We start from the raw sequence: 12,727 nt of genomic DNA, 5'->3' as shown, positions 1-12,727 counted from the left end.
TTTTCCCATGGATTTTGGAGTTTGGGGATGAAATCCGGGATTTTCCCCGTGGATTTGGGCGTTTGGGGATGAAATCTGGGATTTTCCCATGGATTTGGGGATGAAATCCGGGATTTTCCTCATGGATTTTGGGGTTTGGGGATGAAATCTGGGATTTTCCCATGGATTTGGGGGATGAAATTCGGGATTTTCCCCATGGATTTGGGGGTTTGGGGGTGAAATTCAGGATTTTCCCCACGGATTTGGGCCCCAAATCCGGGATTTCCTCATGGATTTTGGGGTTTGGGGATGAAATCTGGGATTTTCCCATGGATTTGGGGGTTTAGGGATGAGATCTGGGATTTTCCCATGGATTTGAGGCCTGAAATATGGGATTTTCCCATGGATTTTGGGATGAAATCCGGGATTTTCCCACGGATTTTGGGATTTGGGGCTGAAATCCAGGATTTCCCCGTGGATTTTGGGAATTTTTGGGCAGAAATTCCTGGAGATGATCGGAGCCACCCAGGGCCAGATGACGGTGCTGAGGCTGATTGAGCTCCTGGAGAGGGGGAGGAGGCTCCCGGTGCCGGGGGATTGTCCCTGTGAGGTGGGAAAAAATGGGAATAATGGGAATGATGGGAATGATGGGATAATGGGAATAATGGGAATGATGGGATAATGGGATAATGGGAATGATGGGAATAATGGGATAATGGGAATGATGGGATAATGGGAATAATGGGAATAATGGGAATAATGGGATAATGGGGAAAAAATGGGAATAATGGGAATGATGGGAATGATGGGAAAAAATGGGATAATGGGATAATGGGAATAATGGGAATAATGGGAAAAAATGGGATAATGGGATAATGGGAATAATGGGATAATGGGATAATGGGAATAATGGGAATGATGGGAATAATGGGATAATGGGAATAATGGGAATAATGGGATAATGGGAATAATGGGAATAATGGGATAATGGGAATAATGGGAATGGGAATGGGGAATAATGGGATAATGGGAATAATGGGAATAATGGGATAATGGGATAATGGGAATAATGGGAATAATGGGATAATGGGAATAATGGGAATAATGGGATAATGGGAATAATGGGAATGGGGAATAATGGGATAATGGGATAATGGGAATAATGGGAATGGGAATAATGGGATAATGGGAATAATGGGATAATGGGAATAATGTGATAATGGGAATAATGGGAATAATGGGATAATGGGAATGGGATAATGGGAATAATGGGAATAATGGGAATGGGGAATAATGGGAATAATGGGAATGGGAATAATGGGAATAAGGGAATGGGAATAATGGGATAATGGGAATAATGGGAATAATGGGAATGGGAATGGGGAATAATGGGAATAATGGGAATGGGAATAATGGGAATAAGGGAATGGGAATAATGAGATAATGGGAATAATGGGAATAATGGGAATAATGGAATAATGGGAATAATGGGATAATGGGAATAATGGGAATAATGGGATAATGGGAATAATGGGATAATGGGGATAATGGGAATAATGGGATAATGGGAAATAATGGGAATAATGGGAATGATGGGATAATGGGAATAATGGGAATAATGGGGATAATGGGATAATGGGGATAATGGGATAATGGGAATAATGGGATAATGGGAATAATGGGATAATGGGAATAATGGGAATAATGGGAATAATGGGAATAATGGCATAATGGGAATAATGGGATAATGGGAATAATGGGAATAATGGGATAATGGGATAATGGGAATAATGGGATAATGGAATAATGGGAATAATGGGAATGGGAATGGGAAATAATGGGATAATGGGAATGATGGGGATAATGGGAATAATGGGAATGGGGATGGGGAATAATGGGAATAATGGGATAATGGGATAATGGGAAATAATGGGATAATGGGAATGATGGGAATGGGAATAATGAGAATGGGGATGGGGAATAATGGGAATAATGGGATAATGGGATAATGGGAAATAATGGGATAATGGGAATGATGGGAATGGGAATAATGAGAATGGGAATGGGGAATAATGGGAATAATGGGAATGGGAATAATGGGATAATGGGAATAATAGGATAATGGGAATAATGGGAATAATGGGATAATGGGAATAATGGGAAAAAATGGGATAATGGGAATAATGGGAATGGGAAATAATGGGAATGGGAAATAATGGGATAATGGGAATAATGGGAATGGGAATGGGGAATAATGGGAATGGGAAATAATGGGGAATAATGGGAAATAATGGGAATAATAGGAATGGGAATGGGAAATAATGGGAATGGGAAATAATGGGAAATAATGGGAATGGGGAATAATGGGGAATAATTGGGAATAATGGGAATGGGAACTGGGAATGGGAATAGGAAATAATGGGAATGGGAACTGGGAATGGGAACTGGGAATGGGACTGGGAATGGGAAATGGGAAATGGGGAATGGGGATGGGATTTTTCCAGGATTTTCCAGCTTTTTTCCCCCCCAGATTTACCGGCTGATGAAGAACTGCTGGGAGGCCGAGGCCTCGTTCCGCCCGGCCTTTCCCAACCTCATCCCAATCCTGAAGAATTTCCAGGAAAAATATCGGAGCCAGGCCCCTTCCGTCTTCAGCCTCTGCTGAGGGAGCAGGGAATTCCCAAAAAATCCCATGGAATGAGGGGAAATCCCAAAAAAATCCCATGGAATGAGAGGAAAATCCCAAAAAATCCCATGGAATGAGGGGAAATCCAAAAAAATCCCATGGAATGAGAGGAAAATCCCAAAAAAATCCCATGGAATGAGGGGAAATCCAAAAAAAATCCATGGAATGAGGGGAAATCCAAAAAAATTCCATGGAATGAGGGGAAATTCCCAAAAAAATCCCATGGAATGAGGGGAAATCCCAAAAAAATCCCATGGAATGAGGGGAAATTCCCAAAAAATCCCATGGAATGAGAGGAAATCCCAAAAAATTTCATGGAATGAAAGGAAATCCCAAAAAATCCCATGGAATGAGGGGAAATCCCAAAAAAATTTATGAAATTGGGGGTGAAATTCCCAAAAATTTCATTAAACTTGGGTTGAAATCCCCAAAAAAATTTCATGGAATGGGGTGGAAAAACCACAAAAAAATAAAAAATCATGGAATGGGGGGAAAATCCCCAAAAATTTCATGGAATGAGAAGAAATCCCCCCCAAAAAATTTATGGAATGGGGGGGAAAAAAACCACAAAAATTCCATGGAAAAAAAAGTGGAAACCCCAAAAACTCTGGATCCAAAATCCCAAAATTCTGGATCCAAAATCCCAAAATTCTGGATCCAAATCCCAAAATTCTGGATCCAAATCCCAAAATTCTGGATCCAAAATCCCGAAATTCTGGATCCAAACCCCCCCAAAATCCCAAAATTCTGGATCCAGACCCCCCCAAAATTCCCAATTTTCCCCTGAACGAAGATTTTGAGGTGGAAAAAAATTGGAATTTTGGTGGGATTTTAATGGAATTTTTTGTGGGATTTTCATGGAATTTTCATGGAATTTTCATGGGATTTTAATGGAATTTTCATGGGATTTTCATGGGATTTTCATGGAATTTTCATGGGATTTTCATGGAATTTTCATGGAATTTTCATGGGATTTTCATGGAATTTTCGTGGGATTTTAATGGAATTTTCATGGAATTTTCATGGGATTTTAATGGAATTTTCATGGAATTTTCATGGGATTTTAATGGAATTTTCATGGGATTTTCATGGAATTTTCATGGGATTTTCATGGAATTTTCATGGAATTTTCATGGAATTTTTATGGAATTGTTGCCTTATTCCCAATTCCTCCCAAGGAATTCCCGACTCCCCCAAATTTTGGGATCGGGGTCATTTTTTTGGGGTGTGGGAGAGGCTGAATCCCACCAGGATTTGGGATCTTTTCCCAAAAAAAATCCAGGAATTCCATTTAAAAAAAAAACCCAAACCCAGCACTTTATGAGGATTTTTGGGAATTATTCCCAAATTTGGGAATTATTCCCAAAAATTCCTTTATTTATTTCCTGCTGTTCCCCCCCCAAAAAAAAATTGGGATTTGAGGGGGAAAATCCCGGGAATTTGGGGTGGGGGAGGGTTGGGAATTGAGGAGAATTCCCGGGATTTTTTTGGGGGGGATCCGAAGGGTCCCGAAATAAAAGATGGAAAAAAAAAATCCCTGGGCTCCGGAATTTGGGATTTTTGGGTCGAAATTTGGGAATTTTGGGGTCTGAATTTGGGATTTTTTGGGGGTTTTTATTTGGGATTTTTGGGGGTTTTATTTGGATTTTTGGGGGGTTTTTATTTGGGATTTTTGGTGTCAAAATTTGGGATTTTTTTTGGTTTTATTTGGGGTTTTTTGGGGGTTTTATTTGGATTTTTGGGGTTTTTATTTGGGATTTTTGGTGTCAAAATTTGGGGTTTTTTTGGGTTTTATTTGGGGTTTTTTGGGGGGGTTTTATTTGGATTTTTTGGGGTTTTTATTTGGGTTTTTTTTGGTTTTTATTTGGATTTTTGGGGGTTTTTATTTGGGATTTTTGGGGTCGAAATTTGGGATTTTTTCGGTTTTTATTTGGATTTTTTCGGTTTTTATTTGGGATTTTTGGGGTCTGAATTTGGGATTTTTTGGGGTTTTTATTTGGGATTTTTGGGGGTTTTATTTGGATTTTTTGGGGGTTTTTATTTGGGATTTTTGGGGTCGAAATTTGCGGTTTTTTCGGTTTTTATTTGGGGTTTTTGGGGGTTTTTATTTGGGATTTTTTTGGTTTTTATTTGGGATTTTTGGGGGTTTTTATTTGGGATTTTTGGGGTCGAAATTTGGGGTTTTTTCGGTTTTTATTTGGGTTTTTTGGGGGTTTTTATTTGGGATTTTTGGGGTCTGAGTTTGGGATTTTTTCTGGTTTTTATTTTGGATTTTTTGGGGGGTTTTTATTTGGGATATTTGGGTCGAAATTTGGGATTTTTTGGTGTCTGGATTTGGGATTTTTTTTTATTTTATTTGGGGGTTTTGGAGTTTTTATTTTGGAAAGTTTTTTTGTTTTTATTTGGGATTTTTTGGGGTCGAAATTTGGGGATTTTTTTTTTATTTTTATTTGAGATTTTTTGGGGGGTTTTTATTTGGGATTTTTGGCTCGAAATTTGGGATTTTGGGGAGTTTTATTTTGAATTTTTTTTGTTTTTATTTTGAATTATTTTTATTTTTATTTTAAATTTTTTTTGTTTTTATTTTGAAATTTTTTTCGCTTTTATTTGGGATTTTTTTTCCTCCCAGAATCCCAAAATTCCCCTCCGGGACCCCCAAAATTTTCCGATTTCTCCCCAAATTTCGCGTCCCGGCTTTAAAACGCGGCTTTGGCCACGCCCACTCGCGGCTTTGGCCACGCCCACTCGAGGCTTGGCCACGCCCACCCGACCGCGATGGCCACGCCCACTTTACGCACGCGCACGTATTGGCCACGCCCACTCACGCACGCGCGCGCTTTGGCCACGCCCCCAAACGTCTCGTGTCGTATCACGTGATGCCGGTCACGTGGCGCCCAACATGGCGGCGCCCATGGCGGCGGCGAGCGGCGGCTCCGTGACGCAGCGGCTGCTCCGGGGCGTTTCCCGCAGCCTCAGCAGCGGCCGAGCCGCGGTCGAAGAGCCCGAAGCCGCCGTGTGGGTACCGGGGACGCCCTCCCGGGGCGGCGGGAGCGGGCAGCGAGTGCCGGTGCTGAGCCCGGTGTCGTGTGTGCCCCTCCCCTGCCCCCCCCCGCCGGTTTCCTCAGGGTTAACGTCGTGTTCGTGGACCGGGAGGGGCGGGAGGTGCCGGTGAGAGGCAGAACCGGGGACAACGTGCTGCACCTGGCGCAGCGGCACGGGCTGGAGCTGGAGGGTGAGGAGCGGGAACCGGAACCGGCACCGGGAACCGGAACCGGAACGGGAACGGGGATGGGAACGGGAACGGGGGAATTCTCGGCCCCCCCGGTGCTGCCAGGAGGGTTCTGAGAGGCTCCCGGTTCCCACAGAGCGGTCCCGGTGCTAACGGGGCCTTCCCGGGGGGGTCCCGGTGTCATTCCCGGGGAGATTCCCGGTGTCATTCCCGAGGGGTTCCTGGCGGGGGGGTTCCCAGGGGGTTCCCGGTTCTGTTCCTGGTTCCATTCCCGGTTCCCAGTGCCATTCCCGGTTCCATTTCCCGTTTCCCGTTTCCTGTTTCCCGGCTCCTGCTTCCCGTTCTCACTCCCGGTTCTGTTCCCGGTTCCCAGTTCCCATTTCCTGGTTCCCGTTTCCCGTTTCCTGTTCTCACTCCCAGTTCCATTCCCAGTTCCATTTCCCATTTCCCGGTTCTGTTCCCGTTCTCACTCCTGGTTCCATTCCCAGTTCCATTTCCCAGTTCCCGGTTCCCATTTCCCAGTTCCCATTTCCCGGTTCTATTTCCCAGTTCCCGTTCTCACTCCCAGTTCCATTCCCAGTTCCATTCCCAGTTCCATTTCCCAGTTCCCTGTTCCCATTTCCCGTTTCCCGTTCTCACTCCCGGTTCCATTCCCGGTTCTGTTCCCATTTCCCGTTTCCCGGTTCTGTTCCCGTTTCCCATTTCCCGTTTCCCGGTTCCGTTCCCGGTTCCGTTCCCATTCCCGTTTCCCGGTTCCATTCCCGTTTCCCGTTTCCTGTTCTCACTCCCAGTTCTGTTCCCAGTTCCCGGTTCCCATTTCCCATTTCCCGGTTCCATTCCCGGTTCCATTCCCATTTCCCGTTTCCCATTTCCCGGTTCTATTCCCGTTTCCCGATTCCCGGTTCCATTCTCGTTTCCGTTCCCGTTCTCATTCCCGGTTCCATTCCCGGTTCCATTCCCGTTTCCCGGTACCCATTTCCCATTTCCCGGTTCCGTTCCCGGTTCCCATTTCCCGTTCCCGGTTCCCGGTTCCCATTTCCTGTTTCCCGTTCTCATTCCCGGTTCCATTCCCAGTTCCATTTCCCATTTCCCATTTCCCATTCCCGTTCTCACTCCCGGTTCCATTCCCGGTTCCATTCCCGTTTCCCGGTTCTGTTCCCATTTCCCGATTCCCGGTTCCATTCTCGTTTCCGTTCCCGTTCTCACTCCCGGTTCCATTCCCGTTTCCCGGTTCCATTTCCCGTTTCCGTTCCCGTTCTCACTCCCGGTTCCATTCCCAGTTCCATTTCCCAGTTCCCGTTTCCCGTTTCCCATTTCCCATTTCCCGTTCTCACTCCCAGTTCCCGTTTCCCGTTTCCGTTCCCGTTCTCACTCCGGTTCTCCCCCAGGTGCCTGCGAGGCCTCCCTGGCCTGTTCCACCTGTCACGTTTACATCAGCGAGCCCCACCTGAGCCGGCTCCCGGCGCCCGACGAGCGGTAACGGCACCCCCGGACCCCCTAAACACCCCCAAAACATCCCCGGGACCCCCAAAACACCCCCAAAACCCCCCCAAAACACCCCCAGACCCCCCCAGACCCCCAAAACACCCCCAAAACACCCCCAAAACCACCCCAGGACCCCCAAAACACCCCCAAAACACCCCCAAAACCACCCCGGGACCCCCAAAACCACCCCCGGGACCCCCAAAACACCCCCAAAACCCCCCCAAAACACCCCCAGACCCCCCCAGACCCCCAAAACACCCCCAAAACACCCCCAAAACCACCCCAGGACCCCCCAAAACACCCCCAAAACACCCCCAAAACCACCCCAGACCCCCCCAGACCCCCCAAAACACCCCCAAAACACCCCCAAAACCACCCCCGGGACCCCCCAAACACCCCCAGACGCCCCCAGACCCCCCCAGACCCCCAAAACCACCCCCAAAACCACCCCGGGACCCCCCCAAAACACCCCCAAAACACCCCCAAAACCACCCCCAGACCCCCCCAGACCCCCAAAACACCCCCAAAACCACCCCGGGACCCCCCCAAAACACCCCCAAAACACCCCCAAAACCCCCCCCAGACCCCCCCAGAGCCCCAAAACCCCCCGGGACCCCCAAAACCCCCCCAAAACACCCCCAAAACCCCCCGGGACCCCCCCAGACCCCCAAAACCACCCCCGGCACCCCCCAAACACCCCTGGGACCCCCCAAACACCCCCGGGACCCCCCAAACACCCCTGGGACCCCCCAAACACCCCCGGGACCCCCCAAACACCCCTGGGACCCCCCAAACACCCCCGGGACCCCCCAAACACCCCCGGGACTCCCTGGACATCCCCAGGACCCCCCCAAAACCCCCCGGGACTCCCCAAAACCCCCCAGACCCCTCCAGGACCCCCCCAAAACGCCCCAGGACCCCCCCCAAAACCCCCTCGGGACCCCCTCAAACCCCTCCAGGACCCCCCCAGAACCCCCCAGGACCCCCCCCAAAACCCCCCGGGACCCCCCAAACACCCCCGGGACTCCCCTAAAACCCCCCGGGACCCCTCAGGACCCCTCAAACCCCCCCAAAACCACCCCGGGACCCCCCAAAACCCCCCCAAACCCCCCCGGGACACCCTGGACCTCCCCAGGACCCCCCCGGGACCCCTCAGGACCCTTCAGACCCCCCCGGGACCCCCCCAAAGCCCCCCGGGACCCCTCAAACCCCCCTGAGACCCCCCAAACCCCCCCCCAAGATCCCCCCAAACCCCCGAGATTTCGCCCCAAACCCCCTCAGGACCCCTCAAACCTCCCCAAAACCCCCCTGGGACCCCCCCAAAGCCCCCCGGGACCCCCCCAAGAGCCCCCCAAACCCCCGAGATTTCGCCCCAAACCCCCTCAGGACCCCTCAAACCTCCCCAAAATCCCCCTGGGACCTCTCAGGACCCCTCAAAACTCCCCCAAACCCCCCTAAAACCCCCCGGGACCCTTCAAACCCCCCCCAAGGACCCCTCAGGACCCCTCAAACCCCCCTGGGACCCCTCAGGACCCCTCAAAAATCCCCAAAACCCCCCCAAACCCCCCTGGGACCCCCCCGGGAGCCCTTGGGGACCCCCCCAAGCCCCCCCGGGACCCCCCCAAACCCCCTCAGGACCTCTCTGGGACCCCCCGGGACCCCCCCAAAACCCCCCAGGAGCCCCCCAAAACCTCCCCAAAAGCCCCCCCAGGACCCCTCAGGACCCCTCTAACCCCTCTGGGACCCCCCAAACCCCTCAAAACTCCCCCAAACCCCCCCAGGACCCCTTCAAAACTCCCCAAACCCCCCTGGGACCCCCCAAACCCCCCTGGGACCCCCCCAAACCCCCCCAGGACCCCTTCAAAACTCCCCAAACCCCTCTGGGACCCCCCAAACCCCCCTGGGACCCTCCCAAACCCCCCCAGGACCCCTTCAAAACTCCCCAAACCCCCCTGGGACCCCTCAAACCCCCCTGGGACCCCCCCAAACCCCCCCAGGACCCCCTGACGGTGCCGGGTGCCCCCCAGGGAGGAGGATCTGCTGGACCAGGCGCCGCTGCTGCGGGAGAATTCTCGCCTGGGCTGTCAGCTCAGCCTCAGCCCCGCCATGGAGGGAGCGCGCATCGAGCTGCCCCGGCTCACACGGAATTTCTACGTGGATGGGCACGTGCCAAAACCTCATTGATGTACCCCAAAAACCCCCCAAACCTCATTGATGTACCCCAAAAACCCCCAAAAATACCCCAAAAACCTCATTGATGTACCCCAAAAAACTCAAAAAGCCCCCCAAAACCTCATTGGTGTACCCCAAAAACCCCCCAAAACAGATAAAAATACCCAAAAACGCCCCAAAACCTCATTGATGTACCCCAAAAACCCCAAAAATACCCCCAAAACCTCATTGATGTACCCCAAAAACCCCAAAACCTCATTGATGTACCCCAAAAACCCCAAAAAGCCCCCAAAACCTCATTGATGTGCCCCAAAAACCCCCAAAAATACCCCAAAACCTCATTGATGTACCCCAAAAACCCCCAAAAATACCCCAAAAACCTCATTGATGTACCCCAAAAACCCCAAAAATACCCCCAAACCTCATTGATGTACCCCAAAAACCCCAAAAACCCCCCAAAACCTCATTGATGTACCCCAAAAACCCCCAAAATACCCCCAAACCTCATTGATGTACCCCAAAAACCCCAAAATACCCCCAAAACCTCATTGATGTACCCCAAAAAACTCAAAAACCTCATTGATGTACCCCAAAAACCCCCAAAATACCCCAAAAAGCCCCCAAAACCTCATTGATGTACCCCAAAAACCCCAAAAACCCCCAAAACCTCATTGATGTACCCCAAAAAAACCCCCAAAACCTCATTGATGTACCCCAAAAAACCCCCAAAACCCCCCAAAACCTCATTGATGTACCCCAAAAACCCCAAAAACAGATAAAAATACCCAAAAAACCCCAAAACCTCATTGATGTACCCCAAAAAACTCAAAAACCTCATTGATGTACCCCAAAAACCCCAAAAACCCCCCAAAACCTCATTGATGTATCCCAAAAACCCCAAAAATACCCCAAGAAGCCCCCAAAACCTCATTGATGTACCCAAAAAACCCCAAAAATACCCCCAAAACCTCATTGATGTACCCCAAAAAACTCAAAAAGCCCCCAAAACCTAATTGGTGTACCCCAAAAACCCCAAAAATACCCCCAAAACCCCAAAAATACCCCAAAAACCCCCAAAACCTCATTGATGTACCCCAAAAACCCCAAAAAGCCCCCAAAACCTCATTGATGTACCCCAAAAAACCCTAAAAATATCCCAAAAACCCCCAAAAACCACCCAAAACCCCATTGAAACACCCTAAAAACCCCCAAAAAACCCCAAAACCCCCAAAAACCCCATTGATACCCCCTGAACACCCCAAAAAAAACCCCAAAACCACCCCAAAAATACTCAAAAATCCCATTGAAACACCCTAAAAACCCCAAAACCCCCCAAAAACCCCATTGATACCCCCTGAACCCCCCTGTTCTGGGGTTCCCAGTCCCATTTTTGGGGTTCCCAGTTCCCTTTTGGGGTTCCCAGCCCCATTTTTGGGGTTCCCAGTCCCTTTTTGGTGTCCCAGTCCCTTTTAGGAGTTCCCAGTCCCATTTTTGGGGTTCCCAGTCCCTTTTAGGAGTTCCCAGTCCCATTTTTGGGGTTCCCAGTCCCATTTTTGGGGTTCCCAGTCCCCTTTTGGGGTTCCCAGTCCCATTTTTGGGGTTCCCAGTCCCATTTTTGGGGTTCCAAATCCCTTTTTTGGGATTCCAAATCCCTTTTTTGGGATTCCCAGTCCCATTTTTGGGGTTCCCAGTCCCATTTTTGGGATTCCCAGTCCCATTTTTGGGGTTCCCAGTCCCTTTTAGGGGTTCCCAGTCCCATTTTTGGGGTTCCCAGTCCCATTTTTGGGGTTCCCAGTCCCATTTTAGGGATTCCCAGTCCCTTTTTGGGGTTCCCAGTCCCATTTTTGAGATTCCCAGTCCCTTTTTGGGGTTCCCAGCCCCATTTTTGGGGTTCCCAGTCCCATTTTTGGGGTTCCTCTCCCATTTTTGGGGTTCCCAGACCCTTTTTTGGGGTTCCCAGTCCCATTTTTGGGGTTCCCAGTCCTGTTCTCCCCAAAATTCCCACCTGGAAATTGGGGGGGTCCCGGGGGTCTGGGGGGGGTCTCCCATCAAGACAAGATAATTTATTCCATTAATTTTAATTAATTAATTCCATTAATTTCATTAATTTCATTTCTCTGCTGTCGCTTCCCCCCCCCCAAAAACCCTGAGTTGTGCCACGCCCCCAAATCCTTCAAAATCCCCCCAAAAAAATCCCCTTGGGGACCCCCCCAAACCCCCTCCCCATTAATGGGGGGACCCCTCCTCATCCTGGATATTGCACCCCCAAAAAAAACCCCAAAATCCCCTGGGATGGGTTTGGGGGGGTCTGGGGACCCCCAAATCTCCCTGGGATGGGTTTGGGGGGGTCTGGGGACCCCCAAAATCCCCTGGGATGGGATTGGGGGACCCCCAAAATCCCCTGGGATGGGTTTGGGGGGGTCTGGGGACCCCAAAATCCCCCCTGGGATGGGTTTGGGGGGCTCTGGGGACCCCAAATTCCCCTGGGATGGGTTTGGGGGGGTCTGGGGACCCCCAAATCTCCCTGGGATGGGTTTGGGGGACCCCTAAAATCCCCTGGGATGGGGTTGGGGGGGTCTGGGGACCCCTAAAATCCCCTGGGATGGGTTTGGGGGGCTCTGGTGACCCCCAAAATCCCCTGGGATGGGTTTGGGGGGCTCTGGGGACCCCTAAAATCCCTTGGGATGGGGTTGGGGGACCCCCAAAACCCCCTGGGATGGCTTGGGGGGGTCTGGGGACCCCCAAAATCCCCTGGGATGGGTTTGGGGGTTTTGGGGACCCCCAAAATCCCCTCTGGGATGGGGTTGGGGACCCCCAAAACCCCCTGGGATGGGGTTGGGGGGGTCTGGGGACCCCCAAAATCCCCTGGGATGGGTTTGGGGGGGTCTGGGGACCCCCAAAATCCCCTGGGATGGGGTTGGGGGGCTCTGGGGACCCCCAAATCCCCCCTGGGATGGGTTTGGGGGGGTCTGGGGACCCCAAAAACCCCCTGGGATGGGTTTGGGGGACCCCCAAATCCCCGCTGGGATGGGGTTGGGGGGCTCTGGGGACCCCCAAAATCCCTTGGGATGGGTTTGGGGGGGGTCTGGGGACCCCTAAAATCCCCTGGGATGGGTTTGGGGGGGTTTGGGGACCCCCAAAATCCCCTGGGATGGGTTTGGGGGACCCCCAAAATC

The 12,727-nt window shown here is 50.7% G+C and overlaps 2 protein-coding genes and 1 long non-coding RNA gene across 5 annotated transcripts in view; 2 read left to right on the top strand and 1 right to left on the bottom strand.

The window, feature by feature from the left end:
- Positions 1-3,191, top strand: part of TYK2 (tyrosine kinase 2) — a 43,039-nt gene extending 39,848 nt beyond the window's left edge. For all 3 annotated transcript variants that reach the window (XM_058861757.1, XM_058861758.1, XM_058861759.1), the window contains 2 exons: positions 479-589; positions 2,510-3,191. In XM_058861757.1, the coding sequence (XP_058717740.1) occupies positions 479-589; positions 2,510-2,644 (246 nt within the window). In that variant the 3' untranslated portion in view covers positions 2,645-3,191. The remainder of the gene's footprint in view (positions 1-478; positions 590-2,509) is intronic.
- A 2,331-nt stretch (positions 3,192-5,522) lies between these two features.
- Positions 5,523-9,614, top strand: FDX2 (ferredoxin 2). The gene is made up of 4 exons (XM_058861899.1): positions 5,523-5,680; positions 5,791-5,897; positions 7,283-7,370; positions 9,407-9,614. Exons 1-4 carry the CDS (start codon positions 5,565-5,567, stop codon positions 9,561-9,563), a joined length of 468 nt encoding a protein of 155 aa, XP_058717882.1. The 5' UTR covers positions 5,523-5,564; the 3' UTR covers positions 9,564-9,614.
- LOC131591328 (uncharacterized) lies at positions 9,439-10,737 on the bottom strand. The gene is made up of 7 exons (XR_009280317.1): positions 10,603-10,737; positions 10,478-10,541; positions 10,252-10,425; positions 10,160-10,218; positions 10,004-10,117; positions 9,734-9,805; positions 9,439-9,555 (listed from the first exon to the last, which is right to left on the bottom strand). It is a non-coding gene; the product is annotated as an uncharacterized LOC131591328 (long non-coding RNA).
- Between the last annotated feature and the right edge of the window lie 1,990 nt (positions 10,738-12,727).

Source organism: Poecile atricapillus, chromosome 39, assembly GCF_030490865.1.
Source record: "Poecile atricapillus isolate bPoeAtr1 chromosome 39, bPoeAtr1.hap1, whole genome shotgun sequence".
NCBI lineage: Eukaryota > Metazoa > Chordata > Aves > Passeriformes > Paridae > Poecile > Poecile atricapillus.
Note: the sequence above shows the minus strand (reverse complement) of the source record. Positions and strands in the feature narration are given on the sequence as shown.